This window comes from Diadema antillarum, unplaced genomic scaffold, assembly GCF_040938485.1.
Source record: "Diadema antillarum isolate AM-2024a unplaced genomic scaffold, OU_Dant_1.0 seq00000766_RagTag, whole genome shotgun sequence".
NCBI lineage: Eukaryota > Metazoa > Echinodermata > Echinoidea > Diadematoida > Diadematidae > Diadema > Diadema antillarum.
Genome location: NW_027271656.1, coordinates 127,194 through 154,009, shown reverse-complemented (window position 1 = coordinate 154,009; position 26,816 = coordinate 127,194). Strand labels below are relative to the sequence as shown.

At 39.3% G+C, this 26,816-nt stretch overlaps 1 protein-coding gene across 1 annotated transcript in view; it reads right to left on the bottom strand.

The window, feature by feature from the left end:
- Positions 1-26,816, bottom strand: part of LOC139738724 (uncharacterized) — a 133,746-nt gene that overhangs the window by 5,131 nt on the left and 101,799 nt on the right. Inside the window, exons 12-17 of the mRNA XM_071649361.1 lie at positions 18,591-18,772; positions 13,895-14,081; positions 12,127-12,171; positions 9,455-9,534; positions 4,262-4,398; positions 2,596-2,780 (exon numbers count right to left, since the gene is read on the bottom strand). Of these exons, the coding sequence (XP_071505462.1) occupies positions 2,596-2,780; positions 4,262-4,398; positions 9,455-9,534; positions 12,127-12,171; positions 13,895-14,081; positions 18,591-18,772 (816 nt within the window). The remainder of the gene's footprint in view (positions 1-2,595; positions 2,781-4,261; positions 4,399-9,454; positions 9,535-12,126; positions 12,172-13,894; positions 14,082-18,590; positions 18,773-26,816) is intronic.

The window sequence follows — 26,816 nt, the reverse complement described above, 5'->3', positions numbered from 1 at the left end:
GAAGATGGCATGAATCTCTCTCTCTCTCTCCTCATGGAAACAGTAGAAGGAAAGAAGATGGCATGAATCTCTCTCTCTCCTCATGGAAACAGTAGAAGGAAAGAAGATGGCATGAATCTCTCTCTCTCTCTCCTCATGGAAACAGTAGAAGGAAAGAAGATGGCATGAATCTCTCTCCCTCCTCATGGAAACAGTAGAAGGAAAGAAGATGGCATGAATCTCTCTCTCGTCACAGAATCAGTAGAAGGAAAGAAGATGGCATGAATCTCTCTCTCGTCACAGAATCAGTAGAAGGAAAGAAGATGGCATGAATCTCTCTCTCGTCACAGAATCAGTAGAAGGAAAGAAGATGGCATGAATCTCTCTCTCGTCACAGAATCAGTAGAAGGAAAGAAGATGGCATGAATCTCTCTCTCGTCACAGAATCAGTAGTTGGAAAGAAGATGACATGAATCTCTCTCTCGTCACAGAATCAGTAGAAGGAAAGAAGATGGCATGAATCTCTCTCTCGTCACAGAATCAGTAGTTGGAAAGAAGATGGCATGAATCTCTCTCTCGTCACAGAATCAGTAGAAGGAAAGAAGATGGCATGAATCTCTCTCTCGTCACAGAATCAGTAGTTGGAAAGAAGATGGCATGAATCTCTCTCTCGTCACAGAATCAGTAGAAGGAAAGAAGATGGCATGAATCTCTCTCTCGTCACAGAATCAGTAGTTGGAAAGAAGATGGCATGAATCTCTCTCTCGTCACAGAATCAGTAGAAGGAAAGAAGATGGCATGAATCTCTCTCTCGTCACAGAATCAGTAGAAGGAAAGAAGATGGCATGAATCTCTCTCTCGTCACAGAATCAGTAGAAGGAAAGAAGATGGCATGAATCTCTCTCTCGTCACAGAATCAGTAGTTGGAAAGAAGATGGCATGAATCTCTCTCTCGTCACAGAATCAGTAGGAGGAAAGAAGATGGCATGAATCTCTCTCTCGTCACAGAATCAGTAGTTGGAAAGAAGATGGCATGAATCTCTCTCTCGTCACAGAATCAGTAGAAGGAAAGAAGATGGCATGAATCTCTCTCTCGTCACAGAATCAGTAGTTGGAAAGAAGATGGCATGAATCTCTCTCTCGTCACAGAATCAGTAGAAGGAAAGAAGATGGCATGAATCTCTCTCTCGTCACAGAATCAGTAGAAGGAAAGAAGATGGCATGAATCTCTCTCTCGTCACAGAATCAGTAGAAGGAAAGAAGATGGCATGAATCTCTCTCTCGTCACAGAATCAGTAGTTGGAAAGAAGATGGCATGAATCTCTCTCTCGTCACAGAATCAGTAGGAGGAAAGAAGATGGCATGAATCTCTCTCTCGTCACAGAATCAGTAGTTGGAAAGAAGATGGCATGAATCTCTCTCTCGTCACAGAATCAGTAGGAGGAAAGAAGATGGCATGAATCTCTCTCTCGTCACAGAATCAGTAGTTGGAAAGAAGATGGCATGAATCTCTCTCTCGTCACAGAATCAGTAGTTGGAAAGAAGATGGCATGAATCTCTCTCTCGTCACAGAATCAGTAGAAGGAAGGAAGATGGCAGTTTTAGAATGACATTCCACTCTTCTGCTTCAGACACCTCTCAGACAGTGGCTAAACTTCTTCAATGTTAAAGTGTTTTACTAAGGATCTTCTTAAATGGAAAGAAAAGTGGTCAGGAGAACCAACATCTCTCAGGATAGGACAAGATAAGAGTAAAGGGAAGAAGATAGGAAATTAAACTATGTACTTAAGCAACATCCGTGGGCACTTGAGGCTTTCAAGAAGATGAAAAAGTTCACACCACTGGCACCCAAGGGTATCAATTATCATCAAGTAAGTGGCTTTTGAAAGAAGTTTATACTTGATGACTTTACATTACTCGCCCACGGGGAAACTATCTCAGTCATGACGTTATCTTTTGCCTTGTTAAACATAACACGAATAACTGACATAACGAAGCCAGGATCGTATCATGCGGGAGAAAATTCCCTACGTCACTCAACATAACCCAATAAAATGGATGACTTTGTCAAGAGCGCTGGAATGTAATACTTAGGAAATGAACATATTCTATTCGATAGAAGAAGAACAAGGATTAAAGGAACAGTTGCATCCCTCCCGGGTAAACAAACCTCTTATGATATGACACTCGGACATTTTATTGCACTAGTGCACTGTAAATGCAGGAATTTTAGCGGTACATTAATTTTCCCTTATTTCACGTTTCTTTTGTTGGTCCAAATTCTAAAACCCACGACAATAACTTAACAATTTTATCTGCTCATTTTGAACGGATTGGTAATTGTACAGAGCGAATTCAACAACCCAAGAATATTTTTTGGAGCCACTCAGCGTGAAAAATTGATCGCACAAAAATACAGTAACTGGCATTTGTGACTGTAAAATAATTTGACTGATTGATTTGACAAGAAAATTAGCCATGCCTTTCATGGGAGTTTGTGGCCAGTATGACAGAAACGCAAGCACACACAATGCACACACACACAAACAAAGGAAAACTATAAACATTGCCATGAATGGGTTTAAACTTTGGGAGTAAGAGGCAGGCAGGCGTCACCTTCTGGACGGATGGGTGAGCCTTCTTGAAGGTGATGATGACGTCGATGAAGCAGCGCACCTCGCCCGCCGGGTTGATGAGACTGGCGTTGAAGTGGATGGAGTGACCCTCGGCGCTGGCGCTGTTGCCGTCCGAGAAGGAACTGAAGCTGAAGCTGTCTGGAGAGCGGCCATCGTAGCTGTCATCTGTCCCAGGATTGAGAGTAACACAAGAGAGAACGACCAGCATTAAAATTCTGCTCTGTGTGAAACATGATTGCTCCTCTTTCTCCTATCTCTTTCTCACTGACAAGGTTAGCCAAGTGGAAAGGACTTCCACACTTGTGCAAATTGCGTCCGTCATCCACGAAATTCTTACACTACTATGCATGTTTGATACAACATATGCTTAAAGTTTTGCAACATCTTTTTAATGATTCATTGCTACTAATGTTGTTTAGGTGTTTTAAAGACATCAAAATCAAAAACCCTGAGACACTCGCTGCTTACCCCAAAGAATGAAGATGAAGATTTTGATGAAGATGATGCTTTGATCTGACAGACAGCGAGACATCCCTTTACAAGTTAATACTCGTATCTTGTTTTTCACATACTTGGCATGGGAAGACTCCAAGCTTTGATATGATGCATAAGTTTCTTTTGGTGAAAACGAAAGCAAATGAAACATCCCTCATATTAAAGTTAAAAGATGATTACAGTTAACTGTTGATTAGGAAAAACCGAGAAAATTGGTCTTAAACTAACATGACTGTTCTGGAGCACAGCCATTAGCGGCAATCAGTGCCACATTGTGCCTGACGCAACAGATGAAAGCAAATTGCCATGGCAACTACTATAAATGATTTATTGGGTAAATCTGACGTTTAGCAAGCTATACCCCATTATCTCATTGTCAATTGGTCATGTATTTCTCCTAAGTAAGGCAGAGTGACATGAGCTTTTCTGGTATCATAAATGTGGAACCAGTATATTCTGCCCTTCATGTTCAGGGTACAATAAATGGCACTTGCAATTGGATAGGCGCCTGTAAGTAAGGCAGATACTCATTTCTCATCCATAACGTTTCACAGGGGCTAGATGAATATTGCTTTGCATCACTCAGGAATGTGGCCCACATCAAAACTTCACTCATATCCATCAAAATTCAAATGGCTCCCGACATGATCATGATATGAGACAAAATTTGCTCTGAACATCTCTATTTCTTTCTTAGTGATATAACAGGAAATATTTGGTTGTCAAGTGGCACTTCCTCCCTTACGGACCAATGATTTACACCTTCATCAAGTTCCTCCACTGAAAATGAGGCAGTTTGTGTAAAAGAAAGATTCTTCAGCCATCATGTCTGACTTTACTCTGGACAACTCCCCCCAGTTTGTTGTTTTCAACTCTAAAATATCTGGCTGTCGAGCGATGATACCTCCCTCTTTAACCCGTTGAGGACGGACTGATTTTGCTACAACATGCATTTCCCATAGACATCTGCCCGAGTATTCTCAGGACCAGGTTAAGGCAAAAATCCAAGTTTTCACAATGTCTGTAGGCCACAACTAGGGAAATTTAAAGGGGGGGGTATATGTAGTCTATTCGAAAGAAAATAAACTCTCCTGCCATTTTTACTGATGGCTTGTGAAAGAAATCATCTCGCTGGTGCATCGACCCCTCACCTGGAAGATTCTCTATCTCATTACACTCCGGAGAAGGAAGCATGTCTTCACTGAGGTTGATGTAGGAAGCTAGGTAGAGTGTCGAGCCACCCGCCGTCTCCGTTGGGATGGGAACGCTCGGCTGCACCTGGCTTTTCCTGAAAAATAAAAAGAGACCATAGAACCCTATAAATTATTTTTTCTCAGTCATCTGATAAAGACATAGAGGGTTACTGCTGAACATTGTGGCCACTCAGAGACTGTTCATCTCTGCTGACGTGGGCTGTACATTCATAACTGACATGGATGAGGGAACAGTCCAACATACAAAAGTTTTGAAAAACTAATAAGGTGTCATTATCCAGCCATCTTTGAACACATACATCACCACACTACCCAATCCATTTAAAATGGCTCCATCAAACACTAAAGTCTATTTGAAAGAAAAAGTATAAATCTGCCCACCCACAGATTTTTTGCTCTTTTTAAAAAGTTCTTAATGATCGTCTTTAAGCACCATTTTTGCTATAGCTGCAATATGGCACGATGTCAGAGATTCTAGTAGCTGGTAGGACCATGCTACTTAAATTTTTCAATCTGGAAACTTTATTAAGCATTACCTGTGATTATCTAATCACCTCAATATTGAATAATGGAACGCTACAGACACCAGAGCTATGTATAAGGTTATTACCAAAGTATGTCTTGATCAAATCTTTTAGGCAATCTCTTAGGCAATCTGTGTCTTGGCATCATCCCCCCAATCTAGTGCAAATTTCTTCACACCTCTTAACCTTTCCAAATCTCCCAAGGTGACATGGCAAGTGTCAAACCAGATGCCAGGTTTGCTACCACCTTGAAAGCCTCGTACCATCTCTGCATCCCTGATCTGTATCTATACTCTTTCATGGTTTGCTATCGAGGACTGTAAAGAAGTTTATCTCTATAGAGATACATTGCAAGTCATGGTGATGGCTGTGCATTGTCAGTCGCAACTATAGCCAACAGAATGCCTCAATGCAAATTTACACATTCAGGCTCTAACTATAGACTGCTCATTGCCATGACGATAGCGTCAGTCGCTATGGCAACAGCTGAATTTAGAGGTAAAGAATGTCAAGTATGTACATTGTATGGATCATTTTCTATTTGCTCCAATGCATATATTGATCAGTGCTGATGATATACAACATTCAAGGGCAGTACCTTCCATCTCAAGGTTCCTCAATTGAGCTGGGAGCAAGAAACGCTTTGGTTCAATTAGTAAATGCACAGCAGGGCAATCTACCTACAGTAAAAACATCACCCTTCTAGTCCTTGTCTTGGTACAAGGGAATCAAATCAGCATTGTCAAAATGAGGAAGTTTCCTATTTGGAGACCCAAGGAAAAGCAGAATTATGATTAACATGGAAATGACTCGAGTTCCGAAATTGCAGTTATCTTTACACAATGAGGGACAATTCACATCCACGCCTTACACAGACAGCCAGCACTAATGTGATGAGTAATGGGTTTTGTCTGCACTCTCATGGGAAATTGCCTGAGTGTTTGAAGTGTACTCTACTCCATCTGTGTGTCATATGCTTGGTGCGCTTTATCAATCCAACTTACACCTCAATTTTGACAAAACTTGGAGAAACATAGAGGTATTACTGTAACTAGCCAGTAGTTTACATGCGCATATTGAATATAACAAAACAGTTGTTTTGTTTTTGTTTTTTTAAAAGCAAATAGTTTTCATGATACAATGGAAGCCTATACAACCAGTATGGTATCCCTACATTACCAGGTCTTAATGAGTGCCTGTACACTGTTTAAGCAAACTTTTTTGTGGGTATGAAGCAGCTGTAATCTCTTAAACATACAAAACTTTTGCTTAATTTAAAGCTTTGATAAGTCGCTCATTTGGCAGTATCTTCACTCACATTGAACATCACAATGATCAATATCATGACGGCACAACATTTCAAGTTATGCAGACTTATGAACTCGTTCTTGATGACCTCACAATGAACAAAGAACTCGGCCTGACATGCTAACTGTAGTGTAATGATTACTCTTTTGTTTGCAAATTAGGTGCATTCACATCTACAAGAATATACTGAAGTATTTTGTGCAGTAATTCATGAAGTGAATGCAAATACACCACAAAATGCACCACGCAATACATCGCAAATTCCTGTGGTACAATTCAAACTTTAAATGAAATGCACACGGGAGACTGAGTGTGAAACGTGACACAAAATACCACTTCATGTACAGTGGTTAATATCTCACACGAACTAACACATTTCTTGTCTTCTCTCCTTTGGATATATGTGCATGGGCAGTGCTTACCTCAGGCCAGAAACACCATGGTATTTTGTGAATGCGAACGGTACCAGGTGAGTTACCACGGTATGCTATTACTGTGGTATGTCCCCAATGAGAATGGTGCTTACAAATTACCATGGTATTTAATATCAACCGAGGTAACGATAATAACTAGAGAAGCACTCCGAGAGTGCAGACCACCTAATTTCCACCAATGATCTCGTTCTTCCATAGAGATCAGTGATTTCCACCCATACGTATGCACGCTGAAAATTGCCCGAAATTCCCAACATAGAAGCCTTTTGTTACATCATCAACCCTCAGCTGCGCGGCGCGCCTCGCAGGAGACAACGCACTTTAGTGCGCGTATGAAGACCTAAAAAATGCGCAATTTGAACTCCCAAGTTTATTGACCCTCTCTGCCAAAATATTGAATATCCTTCATAAAATCCATAAAAATTTCCAGATCACTACCAAAATTTAAGCATCTATCCCTTGTGTCATTCTCAACCTTTCCTGCAAGTTTCGCTGAAATCTGTTTGCAACTTTTTGAGTTATTCTGCAAACGGACAAACAAACAAACGGTAACGAAAACATAACCTCCTCCCTTGGCGGAGGTAATAATAAGGTCGTGTTTATCCAGGGTAGCCTCTCCAGTGTTGCCACTGCTCTAACAGAGGGCCCTGCCATTATCATTACCCCAGTGTCGCCAAGTACCCATTCATACGCCTGGGTCGAGAGGGATATTGTGGGTTAAAACATCACATAATTAAAATGTGAATGCACCTAATGTTTGTCAACACTACCAGGGAGACCTCAGGCAAAGTCACCAGCATGCAAAAAAGTCAGAATCCATCGACTTCACAGTCTCCACAATGGTCGACTTGAATTAGACTACATTTGCAAAACATATCAGTCCTTGACTCCCGGCAGATGTGCACTTTTTTCAGACACAATCGTCGGCCACACAGGAACGAACAGCTGCGGGGGGAGAGTCATTATCACAGTCACCATCATCATCTTCTTGAGTGGGAATGGTCGGCATATTATTAGCAATCTCGCAGGACAAATAGGAACTTGATACCCAAACGCAAAGAGTAGGTTGCCTTGTTTTTTGCTTTCGTGTTCTTCCCTCAGACTGGGTGCCACGTTGGTGAGCGTTCCTCATGTACACAACAAGGCGCACCTGCTCCTCATTTCTCCAGCTTCTTGAGACCTGTCGAGTCCCAGCATGTTGTCACTTCTCAACGTGTGTCACGCTCAACTATGCAATGTTCCTCAGCATTAACAGGGACTACGAGCCACTAACGAAAACAGGTGACCAATTAAGACACTTGTAAGAGCACAAACTCCCGCCAGTTCATGGAGAACAGGAAAGAAATGACCCATTACATGGTGTGTCTGAAAGCACTTAAGACATCAGCAAATACATTGATGCATAAAAGTGCTTGAAAAAGAGCATATTTATTAAAGTAAAGGGCAGTCACTCCAGCAATGTCGAGTCTACTTGGGAGCGTCTTGCTAACAAGGAGAACATTTGAGACAGAAAATAACATCACTGAATCACTATCACAGTTCTTCACCACCGACAACTGAAGGAAGCATTCACATCTGGTTCAAATGTCACAACTGCCTTGGAAGTTTGTCACTGTTCGAGACAAAGCTAGTCTGCATGGATAACTGCAGCATTACAGAATGATTGTATCATCTTCAATCACTGTAGTATTTCAAATACGAGCCCTTTATACCACAGACTACAAATCATACTATCACTGTGTTATGAGATAAGCATAATAAATAAATAAATAACAAATGAGAAGTTTTGTACTGCAAGCAATGAATCAGACCCATTTGTACTTCAAGACTGGCAATATATAAGACTACTCATGTTTAATCACTGATATGTTCTTCACATATATGATATTTCAAATTGGCAATTACTTTTTTAAGATGTTCACTGCCAATCAATCACCTGTCACTACAGGACCCAATCAACCTAATTTTAGTGCCGAACATGAAAAGATACAGATTTGATGATTTTAAAGACTGGCAAAACCAAGGGAATCTTCGGCACTCAAAAATTAAGATAGACATTTACCAATGATATTCTGTCATCAATCTGACTTTTGCCGACCCTAATTTTAACTTGTCAATCAAAAGGGCTGCAGAGGCCTCAGCGTCATATGCTCCACACAAACTAAACATGACAGGAAGAAAAACTGACATATTTCAAGTTGGTGCAGTGGAGAGCACCACATCATCCCTTTCATTGCCTTGCCAGGAAAAATATATTTGGGATTGGTTGTCTCATATGAGCTCTATGACTTGGAAAGAGAAAGTGAAAGGGAACGAGCAACGAGGGCTGAACGAGGCATGCAGGAATTTGGTTCTGCTTTTAAAGGATCACTGTAACTTACACTTTGCTTAATAGGTCATCAAGTCCCAGAAAATAACATTTTCGAAAATCTTTTTATCATAACTCATACTGTTCACTGTTTGCCTTCACAATGTAGAATAAAAATGTCTCCTCCAGTTGAGTCCTTTATTGTTCATATGCAATTGTTTTTGTTGCAGAATTTCAAAAAATTCCTAGGTTGCTAAATTTTACGACCGATTCTCAAAATTGGCCACAAACTTGTGGAAGATTAAAGGGCCTGCTTCTCTCCCAAATTGGCGACTTTTTTGATAAAATTTCTTTTGACTCTGTGCAGATTCCATTGACATATCCAGTATCATCTAATCTTCGACTCATTAAGATAAGCAGCAAAATTCATAGTTGCCAATTTGATGATGACAAGACAGTTCTTCTGCAAATTTTCCCCAATATCACACAAGTTTCTTTTGCTTGTTTTGTTTCTCTGTCATTGAGCATGCGTACACCATGCTTCACACACACTCACTTGTCTTTGGCATGCTTGGTGGTCAGGTAGAAAGCTTTGATCTGACCTCTCGAGAAGCACTGATGACGACTTTGTGGTACCTGGTAGAAATTGTGGAGAGCAAGAAACAACCAATCAAGAAATAAAAATGGCAACGATTAATTCACGAAAGTGGTCAGGTCTATCACAGCGATGCTATGGCACAAACAGCACTGACAAAATTGAGAGAAGAATTGAGTCCAAATTGCAATGTAGTTCACGATTTGGTGTCACATTCAAAATTATACTTGTATATTCAGCACAAAAAAACAAACAAACCAAGAAGAATAACACGCAAAACCTACATGTTTCTTTTTTATTTGTGAACAAGCATGTAAAGCTTGAGTAGAGCTCTATATCTATAAAAGGAATGTGAAGTATCACATGTTCATACATTTCATGTTTAATGAAGACTTTATATCAGCAATACAATTTAATTGCTACCTCATGCAAATGACAGAATTTACTATCAATTAAGCACCAGGTTCTTCATTTCAATTGTTATGTCCCCCTCTCTTGCCATCTTTAGGCAAGGAACCCTTACAAGAAAGAGACTGCTGTTTATACAAACACCTGTCTACATGTACATCGAACACAATTAAAACATAAACTGGTGTTAGCTATTGATCTGTAACGTATGCAAACAGTAACCTGGCCAGAGTAAACATTTATTTTTCAGCTCGAGCAGATGGAACGGCAGGAGTTAATCTTTGGAGCACTTTCTCGTATTGGTGGTAAGATATGCAATCATATACCTCATATTGATGTAAGATATGCAATCATATATCTCGTATTGATGAAAGATATGCAATCATATATCGTATCTCAAACAGCACTTTCTAAAGGGGTCATTCCCGATTTGCTCATGGTCAACAGAGGCTGGAGAGTCCACACTCGAATGGAAAGCATGCTGGCCTCTAAAGCCAATTTCAACAATTTGATATTAGATGCTCACCGACTTGTACTTTATTGAGGTTCAGCAGTCATATGTATTCTACAAAATGTGACATCTTTTGCGAGGCAAACACAATATCATCTCTCAGTATTGAACACCTACTACTTCAAGGCCTATCATGTACACAAGATATACTGGTGTAAGGATATAATTTACGGCAGCAGGCTGGTGATAGTGCACACTAGCAAAGTGTAAAAGGCCAGCACCACCATGTGTCAGGGTCCCAACTGCCATCAAGTTCTGCTGCAGTTCAACGATAAGCTGTCTGATTCTTTTGTAAAGTGCACTTCTCTTTCTACCGGGGCTTTGATGACTAATGAACATATCAAATATTTTTCGCAACCAATGACAACTTTTCCTTATGTCTGCCTCAAAATCACGGTGTTCTGACCAAGTTCTTGAGGAAACTTCTTTTAATACTTACTATAACAATGGATTCTCAAACATGTTAACAGTATTTTAATAGGCATTGCTCCTAGGAATAAAACTAAATGACAGGCAGGGGAGAGTGTCTGTCCTATGATGCCATGACTTTCAGAACAAGTTGTTTCACCTGACACTGTTCATTCTTTCTCGTAGTGATGTACAAAAGATTGCTACCAAGTTTTCGCATACCAGCCTGATTTGAACAACTAACAAATGCAAATAATGCCTGGCTATATTATATGTTACTAAGTGTCATAATCTGTATCAAACTGCCTTCAAACAATCCTGCCTTGAAAGATTCATGTTTCTTTTGCTTGCATCATTTAACTTGCTTTTTTTCCCCCTTGCAAGCTTATAGCCTCATTCGACTGTTAGAGACATGTGAGAAAATTTTGTTTGCAATCATAAATTTGCTAAGATTTTGTTTCTGAATTAAATCTCTACTTAGAAAACAGTGTAGAGTTGCTTTCATTTCAAAAAGCTACACGTCATTCACACAAAAAATCTTTACAGCACAGAAAACTACCAAGTGTACAGACGATTGTCTATTTTTCAGTTTTTAAATTTCCCCCTTGTATACAGCATTTCATTGAAAGGCACTTGTACACTAATACAGTACACTGTATCCCATCCAAGGAACATATACACAAAAGAGTAAGCTCAAAAATACAGATTATTTGGATAATATTATATGTAATTATTTACATCAATGCTACGTAATTTGTCAATCATAAGCAATAAAAACAACTCGTAAGAATTTCATCAATTTGTATATAGGTGTTGTTTCTCTCAGGATTATTCACTCGTTTTTACTTTGTCCATTAAGAAGAAAAAATCACAGTAAAAACAAAACAAAAACAAAAATCTTTCCATTACTTGACGACGGAGTATGATAGGAAGTTTGATAAACAGTGAGAAAGAGAGAGATAGACAAATAGAAATAGAAAGAGAGATGGGGAAGGAGAAGAGATTGATAGATATGTATATATATATAGAAGAGATAGATAGGTAGAGAGAGAGAGAGAGAAGAGAAGAGGGAGAGAGGATAGATAGATAGATAGATAGATAGACAGATATATAGGTAGAGAGAGAAGAGAGGGGAGAGAAGAGAGATAGATAGAAAGAAAGATAGATAGATAGATAGATAGATAGATAGGTACAGAGAGAGAGAGAGAGAGAGAGAAGAGATATAGATAGACAGACAGAAAGAGAAGATATAAATAGGTAGATAGAAAGAGAGAGAGAAGAGAGAGAGAGAAGTCTTGTTACTTACATAGGAAGTTCTGAGCACTCTCCTTTCTCCAGTATTTGTCTCCTCCTGCAGGGCGCAGGTGATGAAAAAAAAGGGAAAGTGATTTGGATATCATTAGCAACCCTGTGCACATATGATGACAAGAACCACTACAGAATCAGAAGCAGTCTACTGGAGTCTCATGCAAATGCAAAGAATTTGTAGAAAGGATGAACACTCTTTTCACAATCCCTCATAATGAGCGTTGATATTACCAGTATGTACATATCTCAGCAAGAAGTCATCTCTAGTAACAATCTAACCAGTCAAGAGTTCTGAACACAATTTAAAGGCATTATTTAATATTTGCAGATGAACAAACACCCAGCTTGAGTGCTTCAAAATAGTTCTAAAATGTAAGTTACAGATAGAGATGACCAATGTAAAAATGTTAATCAGTATAATCAATGTTAATGCATTGATAAATATACCAAAAATGTGAACAATAGTTATAATCAAATTGTTCCTAGAATTAAATGTCTACAGCTATGGTTTACTGAGAAAAATAGTGATATCTCGCTATGTTTTAGGCTTTACAGCCAAATTTTTATATGGTAGGATGTTTTGTGATACAAATAACCTACACATACACATCAAATGTGATTACTCAAACACTTTTTTAAATCACTGCTTCCCAAAGATAAACAGTACCTTTAAAGTATTGTCAACACACTGTTTATAAGCCAAAAGGACACAGGATAAGTATCGTTTGTTTTACGATAATCCAACAAAGTCTAATCTTTAGTCAGTTGATACGGGAAGACTAATTTTGACCTAGAACATTCTGCAGAGTCACTCTTACAGAGATGTTTATGGGTGTACAGCAGTAGCATATCAGCAAGACTTTCCAAATACAAATGCATTTCACATGCAGCTTAACTTCAGTTTACACTCCTGGCTTAAAAGCAGCGGGGAATGACCAAATGCTTTGTTGTATTATCCATTAAACTTTTTGGGATACTAAAGGCCAACTACTTGTTGGAATGAAATTTCAGGATAAATCCCTCGTGGCTAAATTATCTTCTTTCTTTCTCTTTCCTCTTTGAGAAAAAATGGCAAGAGTTACAAATGGGAAAGGTTTTAAGTTGCTGAATAGACTGTGCTCCTGTCATGGCTTATTGAGACAGGTTGAGACCCTGTCCCTTGTACTACTAGTAGCAGCATTGCATAGTGCCTTGATTGCAGTGCAGTGTGAACAACAGCCAAATGAATATGATCTTCAATCACAACATTCACTAAACATATACCACAACCAGACCATAGCTTGACTTTGGCATGACCTCAATCACATTTCAGGGATACGCTTTGGCTATGATGTTGGCGACAAGCTCACAGATTTCTAACATCTTTTCCTCGTGCACATCATCATGCAAAAAGCCTCAAAATCTGAAGCAGAATTCAAATCCCACTCACACGTGAATGTGAATGAAACGGATAGTCCTCCCTACTCCACTATTACATCAGCACCAGGGCAGCGTAGCAGTAACCTTAACCCGTTGAGGATGGACTGATTTTACTATAACACGCATTTCCCATAGACACGTGCCCAAGTATTCTCGGGACTCGTCTTCAACAGGTTAAAACATCCCAAAGTCATCATCCTCTTCCACCCCTCGTCCTCCCCCCCCCCCCCCCCAAAAGACACTTCTCAATGATGCCGGGGGAGTGCTAGACATAATCCCCTCCCCACCCTTCACCCCCAAAAGAGACCCCTCAATGATGCCGGGAGGGAGTGCTAGGCATCACCTACCACAAGGAAGTCGATCCAGTATCTGGTGTCCTTGAAGAGCTGGTTCTTGGTGTGGTAGATGGGGGTACAGCAGGGGTCCAGGGGTAAGAGCATGGGCAGGGCCCGCAGCTTGAGTACCTCCAGCACCTGTACCTCATCCTCCCAGTTGTCCCCGTATTCCGTCTTCAGTCCGAGCTTGACCAGTTGCCTGCAGGTTGGGGGTGGAATGCACAAAAAAATCAAAACATCAAATGATTTGCATGGTGATGGAGTAATATGACATTCCCATACTTTTAATTTTTCTATACACTTGCATATTAGCAAGCAAAGGTTCCTGCTTTCATACAAGTACATTGATATATATAATTATATTACTGACATACTGCATTTATCTGAAAAAAAAACCTACAAGGAAATCTTGGGAATGCTGCATTTATAAATCACAAAAACACTTGAAAAGAATTCTAGGGGGTATGATAATTTTCAACATGTCTAACAATAGTGTAACATTTGTGGAAATCATTAGCACTGTGTCTCCCCCTTTTTCAAAAAAAAAAAAGAAATTATGTAATGTCTGATAACTTGTTGATCTTTGCAAGAAGTGCATTTCAGAAAACATACTGGCATTGTTTGAATGACTTTATATCATCTTCAGCTCTTTCTATACAACCAAAAAACACAAAATTTGTTGTTTCATAGTAATTAGAATATTTGAGAAATCTACAAAACTATGAAAAAATGCAAATTTTGGTAAACAGAGGAGAAAATGTAAGCTTCACCCATATCAAAGATCCTTTTCACTTCACTGTAAAAAGAAAACATGACGATTAAACTGGCAATTTACTTTTGCAACCGTAAATTCTGCTGGTTAGTTTTGTGCTTTACTAATTAAAATTATACTTAGATCCTTTTCTGCATTTAAGCAGCCTCTTATAAGATAGTCATCTGGTAGATGCAAGTATATTCTGCAACAGGGGAACCCCAGTAAAACTAACATGGATACAAAACTAACATGGATACAAGATTTCACTGGTACACGAGGATTTTACTGGTTAATGCTGTCATTATTTTCTTCATTCACTTTGTCCATTCTAACGAGAGAATTGTCACCATCTCAAGTATCTGCTTGTGACGAGGTTTGTCTACATAGCTTTTTGCAGAAATTCCACTCCGATAGATATTCACAGAAAGTTGACGACAAGCAGTGTGTCGTCGAAAGAATGTCACAAAAATGCAACTTGCGAATTGGAATATTCGCCTTTACAGACGCTGTTGGGTTGCCCTTGGATCAACCTCATTCTCAGTTTTAAAGCAAGAATTTGCAATCCTGATGCTCTCTAGCTTATTTTTTGCATTCCTGATGCTCTCCAGCTTTTAAAAGCTGCAGTCGTTTGCAGATTTCATCCTTACAAGCTTTGAAAAGGATCACCGTACTGGAATTTTTGTCCGTTCTCTACATGCATAATGTCGATGATAGGAACTCCACGTGCGTCATAAATAACATGTCTAGACAATCTTCCAGTTAACACGGCATCAATCCACAAAATGCCATGATGGCTCTATGCTCTCTCTTTCTCTCAGGGATTTTATTCTCCATGTTTCACAAGATGTTCCACTTCTGGGATTTGAGCCTCATAGCAGGGGAAGTTTCACATGGTGTAATGTCTTATGAATATGAGTACTATGTTCAAGGAGTGTGTGGGGGGGGGGGAGATGGGGCAGCCCCGCCTTTTGTGCTCAACCAAACAGAGAACTTTTACTCCCCTTAATGTGTAACTTTGAAAACTTTCAGTAAAAAGTTCCATGGAATGGAAGTATTAGAAGACTATGGGTTGTTTTCAATTACAATGTGAACAGTGTATAGAAAACAACATCAAAAATGTTTACACCCTTCCATCAATGCTACTGCAAATTCATAGTCAAAGCAAAGTAAAGCGAGGGAAACTTAAATTCCATTTCCACTGGTCTAATAATTCTTGAATGAATAAGAGAATGCACCAGAATAAAAATGGTTTGCATATCCACAGCACAAAATTGGTGTTATCTCACTGGGGACGACCTGATTTTGCTATAACATGCATAACCAATAGACACCTACCCAGGTACAATGCACGCTGATACTAGTCTTCAACAGGTTAATAATTGATAAATACACTCCCTCTGATCGTGTGAAATGGTGCTCCTACCATCATACCCTTTAGCGTGGTCAGGTCAGTAGTGTTGTATGGTAAATATCTCTTCACCATGAAAGAAAGAACTAACTAACTAACTGACTGACTAACTAACTGACTAACTAACTAACTAACCAACTAACTGACTGACTAACTGACTAACTAACCGACAACTACACTGTAACTAACTAACTACATTATAACAAACTGACTAACTAATTAACTAACTACATTATAACTAACTGACTGACTAAACTAATTAACTAATTAATTAAATAAATAAACAAATAAAACAAGAGATTGACAGGATACTCTTGCTTGGGAGCTCTTCTTTCATGCTGGCACTTAGAGGATAGAGATGATATACCTTATAAGTCCTCAACAATCTCTTAGGGAGTGCAATGGCTTTTTGTTGTTGTTGTTGTTGTTGTATTCTTTCAACAGGAGGTTCTGGTTTCCCTCTGGGCAAAGCAGCCATATTTCCATAATTTCTTTACACCTGAAGACAGTTGACTGATGCCTTAGTTTCACATTTTTCATTTCTTTCAGTTTGAATTCTATTTTACAGAATCACAAATGGGTGGTCTTCTCTAACTGTGCTGCTATTATCTCCAGAAGTCCACCAAAGAGCTTTGGTATTCCCTCAACTTCTCCAACATGAACATTTGTGGACATGAACTTTTGAAAAGGCACTATTATGATATTAACTTCCATTGTTTCTTATACCAGAAGACAAACCATTCTCTTTGTTTTATAGTCTAACATGTCTAAAGGGTCAAATATCTTGAAAGACCTTTGCTATCCAATGTTCTGTTAAAACATTATAAACTCACAGGGTCCATTTGTAGGTTATGCGTCACATAAAATCTCAAGATTTGGAAGTAATCATAATTTGGAAGCAACCTTTACACATAACAGTGTACAAATGACAATGTATTTCGTGGAAAAAAACACCCTTGTCTTCAGAAGTTATCCCCCCTCCCCCCCCAAAAAAAAGAAAGGAAAAAAGAAAAAAAGAAAATTATACAAAATTGCAAGATGACTTCATGACCCCACTCAAAAAGACGAAAGGAAAAAGACTGAAACTCTCATCTAATCTTATCCAACTAACAGCTCTGAAAATCTCAGAAAAGCCATCAAAAGCTAAGTTGCCCAATGAGAGAGTGGAGCAATACTTTCGTTTGTAGAGAGATATTTTGTACCAAACAGAATCACAGGAAACATTGCTCTGCCCATTATGGCAACTGCATGTGGGTACCACTACTGCTTTCATGTGGCGGCTAATATTACTGAAATGTTCAACCAAATGCATAATAGATGATGTGCATTCAACACTGCAGTTCTGAAGTGTGTCAGAAAAGGAGGAAGCAGAAAAGATGAGTGAATCACCTTAAACTGGGTGATTTTGGTAATCAGTGGCAACAAACTGCATTGCTGCTTGGTGTAAACATAATGATGTACAGATTTCAATTTCATCAACCCTTCTAACGCCCTCTATAGGCAAGTCCAGGACAGTTGAATGTAAACCACATGCCTCGCACTGATTGAAACTGACACTAATTTAAACACAAACATCAAATGGGCAAACTAATAAAATTCAAAGACAGTAATTTTCCTGACTCCATATTTTTCCTCCTGCCATTAACCTGTTATTTGTCCAGGCACTAAGTGAACTTTCTAAGCATTTTCATCAGCAATCAGTAATCTAGCCAACCTTGACCTAATTGTAAAGTTAGCAAGCCCACTCAGGTGCAGAGATGTGCCTTAATCTAACAGGAAGGCCATGGTGACACAATAGGGATTAGAGGGATTATGTAATCTCTATTCATTGACAACTGGTCTCCAGACATCCGTGCCAAATGGTGAAGAAGGCATTCCAGTGTGTGTGCCAGTTGACGAACAAATCAGTGTAGATTAATGATAATCTGTGTGGAATATTTGGCTAATGGGAAATTTGCACCACCATATACAACTGTAACTGTTAACTATGCCAGATGCTTTGCAGTTCACTTGAAACTTAACACCTGCAAACTTTGAAAGTTTTGGAAATTTGAATTCGTTCAAGTGAAAATTGACACTGACTTACACTATTACTGCTCTGTGGCAGTGCACTCTTGTTTTTATGAAACATTTTTCATTTCAGTTTGAAAGAGGAATTAACCCCATTATGAATTGAGTGAATGCTGACCATCAGTAACATCCACCACTAAAGTTTGAGGAAAATTAGAAAATATGTTGAAAAGTTATTAATTCTTAAAATCTTGGTGAAATCTACACCCATCATCACAGGTTGAGAAGAAGAACACAATTTGTGATGTCATAGCAGGACAATGATAAAAAAAGGACACATAGAGAACTGAACATATTTTTATTTATCCATCACAATGACAGAGCATGATTGCTCCTTTAGAAGGCTTGGTGACTGATATCATTCTATAATAGCATATGTCAAGAGCAAGTTGAAGGAATGTGTACTTTTCATACAAACTGAAATTTTGTATGATGATAAAATTGAGAGGTGGGGGGAATTGCAGTTAGATCCTTACCTGAGCATCTCCTCAGTGATGTAGTTCTTCTTGAGGAAGTCGTAGTACTGACCCGAGGCCTGGTTGAGAGCAAAGAGTCGCACCGGGTTCTCCGGGTTGCTGTCAAACTTGCGGGCAAAGAAGAGCTGGTTGGCGATGTTGGCTATCACCTCCGTGTCCTTGGGCTCGAAGATGCCGGGTCCCTGGAGGGAGGGGGGGAAACAATCAATACTGCTATGAGCGCTTGGAAATCATGTGATGAGTTTTTGCCAACCATGTTAACACTGGTCCTGTGCATCGCGGGGACAGCCACCAGAGATCTCATCTGTTTTACGACTAACCGTCCACACTGCTATCTCGAGTGTCCCCGAGATAGCGGCGGGGACAATCGGGGCTTGAGGCGAGCCCTGCCACTAAAAAACCAGACTGTGCGCATGCGCACATTTGATGAATACAGCTGGGCACTCTCAATTATGGCCCAAAGTCACTCTCCCCTCCAAATTTTCGCAGGGACTGGGGCACAAGTCCAAGAGAGCATCCACACTGTGGCTTGGGAGGGAACAGTCCTGCAGCATGGGACTTTCCCATGATGCGGAGACTAATGTGAACATGGGGAATGTCACACAGCCATTTTCTTTTCTGTCAGGAACACTTTCCTCCTATTATTTCTTCATACAGCATCATACTTTCCTTGATGAAGTACATCATCTTGTAATAGGAGCTGGCTCAAAGGACCACACAGATGATGTGGGGATCTACATTGTATTCAGAAGTCAAATAAAGCAAGCATGGAGCTAAACTTGGACCATCCAAGTGGTGTGGCCAGGCGGTGATTTACCAGTGGATACACCCCTGGAGAAATTTGACTACCTTAAAGGGAAGATAAACCCCAAGAACAATGTGGATTGAGTGAAAGCAGCAACATTAGTAGAACACATCAGTGAAAGTTTGAAGAAAATCGGACAATCGATGCAAAAGTTATGATTTTTTAAAGTTTTGGTATTGGAACCGCTGGATGAGGAGGCTACTAGAGGTTATGACGTATGAGTGGACTACAATATCAAGAAAATATAAAGAAAATACTACAAAAATCCATTTTTCATGAAAATTACAAATTCCATCAACTTGATATTGACATATGTTAAGGGTAGCAATTATTCCCCCTGCTTTCTGAAAGCGGTTGGTCCTCTGCTCTTTCATAATTCTAGAAAAGTGAATTTTTGTTGAATATCCTTTATATTTTCTTTGTATTGTTGTCCACTCATACGTCATATCCTCTAGTAGTCTCCTCATCCAGCGGTTCCAACACCAAAACTTTAAAAATTCATAACTTTTGCATCGATTGTCCGATTTTTCTCAAACTTTCACTGATGTGTTCTACTAATGTTGCTGCTTTCACTCAACCCACATTGCTCTTTGGGTTTACCTTCCCTTTAACCTCAAGCTCCCCGCTATGTATGTGAATACATTACAGTCACTACTTCAACATGTTACCACACTCTACACCTCATCAGGCTGGATGTCTCTGAGTGCAATGCCATAATTTGAACAAAAAAAATATATATATTTGGAACCATCATCCACATGTTTTGTTGTCAAAACAAATCTTTCTTCTCATATCATATTCGTAAATGATCATTTCTCTCTCACTCTTTCTCATTATCTACTCATCTATCTATCTATCTATCTATCTATCTGTCTATCTATCTATCTATCCATCTATCTATCTATTTATCTATCTATCTGTCTATCTATCTATCTATCTACCTGTCCATCTATCTATCTATCTATCTATCTGTCTGTCTATCTATCTATCTATCTATTTATCTGTCTGTCTGTCTGTCTATCTATCTATCTATTTATCTATCTATCTGTCTATCTATCTACCTTATCTATCTATCTATCTATCTATCTATCTATCTATCTATCTATCTATCTGTACAGTGTATGTATGCATAAAACAACATATATGTGTATGTGTTCAAATGGTTGAGAGTTATCCTTCAGAGTATTTACTGATTTACAGGCACAGAGTGTAATCCTACTTACAACACTCTCTAGACAAAATTGACTTTTCTGTGTAAATAGTCTGATAATTCAAGCTTTCAGGGATCTCCCTAGATTCAGCTCGATTTTATGAAGAGCAACAAAGTGTGTGAGTGTGTGTGCACAGCTTCAGAGTACATAGATAATTCCACAGATACTGGAAAAATGCAGAAGATTTATTCCTTCTGCACCTGAGGTGTGTGTGCAGGACTATATGGCAAACGAAACTGGAGATGTGGAAATGAGATGCAGAGGCCGCTGATGAGGGAAGACATGAAAACTTTGAAGAAGAATGAGGCTGAGACTCACCCGAGCCAGCTTACATGATATGAGTGGTGAATAATGAGGAAATATGGGAGAAAGTGTGCCCCAATGCACAAAAACAAACACACAAACACACATACATACACACACACACACACACACACACACACACACACACACACTTGAGCAAGATGAAGATAAAAAATAAAAGTGTGCATACTCCCATCAGATAGCAAATGACTCAGAGCCTTAAAAAACAACATACAAAACAACAGAGAAAAATTGACAGCATCAGATATTGTTCACTCTATTGTCTATGCACAGGGACACATCATATGCCCAACTCTTCAACTTATAAAGCTATTAATGCTTCAAAGGCAAAGACAGGTATTACAATAAGGGAGAAATGATCTCAGGGCAAAAGTTGTTTGAGTTAAATTGGGGAACTAAAAGTGCCAAATCTTCCTACATCCCGATAGAATCAGAATCAAAAGACGACAAAATATGGTTGCCAACATTACCTTACATTATCTTTGTGATAACACAGAGCAATCTTTTTCTGTCTTGCTGTACATAGGTCCATGTCATCAATAAGTTTTGAGCAAAGTCAAGTAAGATTCTATTTTTCTCCCCATTCAAATTTGAATTTGTTTGATTTGGAAAGAAAAACGCACAATTAATGATATCACATGTGCAAACTGAGCACAACGCCAGCAACATGACGGTAAGGGGGGGGGGGGGGGGGTGGTTTTGTGGAGATGCTGATTAGACAACTAAGAAAACCAGCTAATTAGCATTAAACTGGTCAGAACCATCTTACATGAATGCACTGTTTTTTCAATGGTCTGTTTTGCAATTTCACTGCTATCATTCATAATTACCTTTCACTTTTGCTGCAATTCTTCTTTATGAAAGTCATTTGAGGGTTAATAAGCAATTCCAATCTGGAATAAATTGCAAACGCAACAAGGATCACTTTCATTATAAATGATAACATTTCTCAGACTGCGTTAGAGTACAGGTAGAACAAAAATTATGACTTCCCTGTTACTGCGACTCTTCATTTTGCCATGATATGTCTGTAACCAAGCGCTGACAAATATTTGTTTCTAATCTGAGAAATAAGTGGCAATTATCTTAATAGACCAAGGTTTATTGAATTAATGTCTTGTCTGTATCCTAAGCACAGAAAAAAAAAAACTTGCAAGGAATGTTGGCAACTGCAGCAGAGCATGCCTTCAGAATTTTACAGAAATGTTACCGATGTTATTCCTCGTGCTTGTGGTGTTAAAATGCATCGGAGAGAAAAGGTAATACATTCATTTTGTTCTCTACTGAGACAGCATTTAAAGTGAGTTGTGAGAAACATACACTGATGTGATTAATGTTCAGTGGAAAGTGCTGTCTAGTCTCGTGTGAATTTCACACTTCGTACGGGAATGAGCCCTCCTTACTTTGAATGCCTATTCCATAGTCAATCATGTATTTGCACATTGGGAGATATTTTACAGTTCTCCTGTATATTTAATAAGATTACAGTCAAAGAATTTGATTACCACAATCAAAAACAAAGACAACAACCAAACAACAACAATGTCTGATTCCACATCAACAGTTGCATGGATGAAAACACTTCTTGCCATGTACCAATGTGTCAAACTTGTTTAAAATGAAGTTTCTCTTGGGAAATAAAGATAGTACGAAATTGAGGGTAAATTCAATTTGAAAAATCTCATTTATGTGAAGGCACTGAATATCCGGAGAACTCCCACTATGTAATATAAAGTGTGGGCATGAAAACTGTTCACATCTAGATGCAAACCAGTCTTGCGTCTCCTTTATCCTTCAGAAGAGGTTGTCTTAATACGCACAATACATCAAGCCAAAGCTGCAACCTTTTTTGGTTGGAAGACAGCCAAAGACTGTCCTTTATGCCTTCATCCCAAGTTCCCTCAGTTGCAGAAATTTAAGTAGAGTGGGTGGCTGACTTTTACTGACATGCTTTCAAAATGCAGAGGACAATCTGAATTCCATGCAAAACAGGATTGAATTGTATGCCACTGTGGGCTTTCCTCAGATCTCTTACGAGTTAGCCTCCCACCTTTTTGTCTCGAGATGATACTTGGTATTGTCATCATCTCCGTTACAGACACCAAATCTTGGTACTTGTATCATCTTCTGGGTATCGCAAATTACGTCAAGTCCGAATCCAGACTCATTAGCTTGTGGGTCATGACAATGAGGAGTGAAGAACCTTCTAGAATTTCATTTCTTCATCTTGGTTTTTTTCTGAAAGCTTGTGCAGCTCATGAATCGTGCTTCGGCGCTTGGGGTCCATTAACCTATCCTGTTTTATTCTGATTTGTACTTTACTTTGGCCAGAAACTTTTTTGTGCTTGCAATGATCCTGTCTGCATTATATGATCATACATCAGTCTGTGGGTTCATGCTGAATATTGCAATACAAACGTGGGATGAAAATGAAGTGAATGTGTAGCTACTCATGTCAAAATATGTGTCATCAGCCTCACATTGTACTTCTTGAAACATCCATTATTAACCAAGTCTCAAGGAAATGTTTGAAAAGTTTCTTCAGTGCTGCAAGATGAAAACCATACTCTCCTAACTTATAAAGTTTGAGATTTTCAAAGGACAACATTTACTTCTTCACCCATACTGTCCCCTAGTCCATCCCTACCCCTCTCCTCCTCCCCCCCCCCCCCCTTCTCTTGTTTGCCCATCTGTTGATCTCTCTTTTCTGCTTCCCTGTGCATGTCTCTCCTGGTATGTCATGCTCGGGTGAAGACCACGGACGGACAGGAAGCCCGAGGGTGGGGTGAGTCATGCCATGGAGTCCCCCAGAGGGAAACTAGGTTCCCTCAAACCACTTCAACAGCTCCTTCCGGAGGGAAAGAGCGTTCCACTCTCAGGATAGAAGATAAATATAAGGACTGCAGTTTACCTACAAAACATAAGTGCCTATATAATCATGGGTGACATTTGATAATTTGCACAAAACTTTGGAGGTTTGCTGAGTGGAGAAGGGGGGGGGGGGGAGGGGGGAGAGGGAGAATACAAATAGAGCGAATAAGAGAGAGGGAGAATTCATAGTTATTAAAGGGTGACTATTCTGTCAACATTTGTATATTTGTGAGAGTGTTACTTTCTGCATTATTTTCCAGACATGCCTCCAAATTTAAGCTATTTGTGGAGTACAAACCAGTCCAATGTGCACATATTTACCACCGAAGTCTATAGTTGCCAATTGTGTACATGGAGCCCTGAATCGGGCAAAAAGTAATTTGACACAGGTCCCTGGCAATACACAGTGAGGCACATTCGCAATCTGTGATGTGAATGCACCAGCTATAAATGAAATGATAAATTATAAATTGATCAATTTGTGCGTTCTGCGATAATTGGCGGCATAGACATCTTCACAGCGGGCAGGCAGACAAAGTGCTCTGTCGTGATGAATGATATGTTGAATCACTAACACGCGACTCTTTGTAAGCGTCAATCTGGCTTTAAGTGAAAACATTCACCTGGCTCTGACGCATGTGAAAGCATCTTTAAAACACACCCCAATGAGATTATGACACCCCAACGTAGCTCTTTGAACAGGACTCATATCAATTTCAGAGGCAAAGAGTCAACAAAATACCTTGTAGGGCCTATAAAACTAAAGTAGGATATATCAAAATATGAAAATAGGGTATGTTGCCTCTGTCATCGGTCAAGCAGAGTGTACACATGCTCCGTGTGCACTTGATGGTATGACTTGAATATTCATTCACACAGGTTTTGATTTGATTTGATTTGATTTATTCATTCTCCGTATGGCAACATTTACAATTTTTTCAACATAATCAAACATAATGATATACAAATATGAAACTCATTATAGCTAGTTTCAACAATTTCAACAATTTTGATTACAAAATTTTATACATTTAAAGTATGGTGGAGAAACTTACTGATTCACTGTTGGTCTGTGCAGAGTACCACAGTGCAATGGTTTTGAATTCTACAAGCAGCCAGGGAATAAGTAGAATTTGTAGCGTGTGAACACACATCACCAGCATTTGTTAGAGCTAATCCTTCTGTTCACCTTGATAAATCTTTCAATCAATTCATTGTTTGATCTCTCTGGGTAGACCTCCAGCATACATCAACCTCATGATTCTAAAATAAAGCACTTTAAGCGTTCGTCATGAGCTATACAGACGATCATTTATCTACATGTTGTGGTGTAATGATTTCTAGGAAACAAATATAGCATCATAATAGCACACGAGTGGGCCATGTTCTTATTGCATTCTTCTCATTTTTGTCTTCTCAGAAAGGAAAGGGAGAGGGGAGTGGCGGCTGCACATACAATTTTGAAGAATGCTGCATCTAAATATATTCCCTGAATCAAACATGAGCTATTTCCTCAGTGGGCCTTTCTTCTTTATTTTCATTGATTCTATTCCCGGTTAGCACGATGGGGATAGTATGCCCTCCTCCGCTACCACTACAAACCGACCTTGTGACCCTTCAATAGTTCCCAAAGGCTCTTTCTCGCTGGAGAAACTCCATGACATTAAAATATTGTGATGTTCACCCTTCCCATTCGCCCTGCAATGAAAAATCACGCTGTATGGCACAAGATTTTTTTTTTTTTTTTTTAAAGATGATTTTTGCAACCATACTGTGCACGTGTGATTGGGTCTGCAGTCTGCTGAAATTCATCCACAGCTTGCCCAGCTAAATGCACATTTCACACGAGGCCACTGAGAGTGATAGAGAAAGCAAAACAATGTGTGGAAGTCATCTTCAAAAGTTTTTCTCGGCTGAGGGATCACTGCAAGTACAGAGTAAAAATGAAATAAAGTCAGAGTCAAAGTCAGGATCAAAGTTCACAAAGCACACATTATAGGCCTACAATGTTAGTCATGCAAGTTTATTTTTCCCCCTCCTTCTCTCTATAGCGGTGTTTTGGGTGACTTTTGGCACAGTTGCCTAGCAACCTTTACTGTCATGTCGTAATTTTTCCCCGGATGTTGCGATTTTTCACTCTCGGTGTGAATGATCCCTTAACAAAGGAATTTACAGTGTGAATGACCCCAATAATGTAATTTACGGGCCTTACAATGTTCTAGTCTATCGCACAATGCACATCACTACCTGTTAAAGATTACAGTGGTCTAAATAGTCAGCGTCCCTTTTATGCAAGTAGGGAACTATGTCATGTGAGAAATTATCTAAAACTGCAAAGCCTTCCCTCTTCTTTGAGACATACAAAGCTCTAACTTCGTGTGATGCAGTAATTGACCGCCTATGGCGGCATTCTTGTTGAACCCCAAGGTAACTGTAATTTGGGTTTATTGTATCAAATGAATGGTTGTAAACACTGGGGGGGGGGGGGTTCATATTACTGTCTGGTACACGACAGCTTTCCAGGAATTGTTGTGTGCATTCACACAGAACAGCATGAACCCACGTTGTTTAAACAGCAATGCATTTTCACGTACTGGAGTCACGCTGCAGGGAAGTCTAGCCGGAAAACTTGTTCATTTCCTATGCTGAAAGGGGATATCAGCTTGCAGATCATCCTGAAATGGAGCGGAGTGGGGGTTTTCCTAAACTTTGCCTTGGGTTTTATTAGTACATTGAACAGAAACTACTTCCTGAGAGTGTGGTTTGTAACCCTTCTATGTGCATCCATGTTGTATCTTACCACTTTCACTTGTACCCTAGCAAATCACATGGAATTTTGAACATAGGGCCTATACTGTATATTGGTCTGAATGATGTGAGCTTCAAATATCAAATTTGAACATAAAAGAGGTCATATAGATTACTCATTCAAAATATTTCTTACAGAATTATGGAAAATTAGAGGAACTGATAATCACTCGGCCATGAAATCTGAAAGAAATTTGACAAAAATTA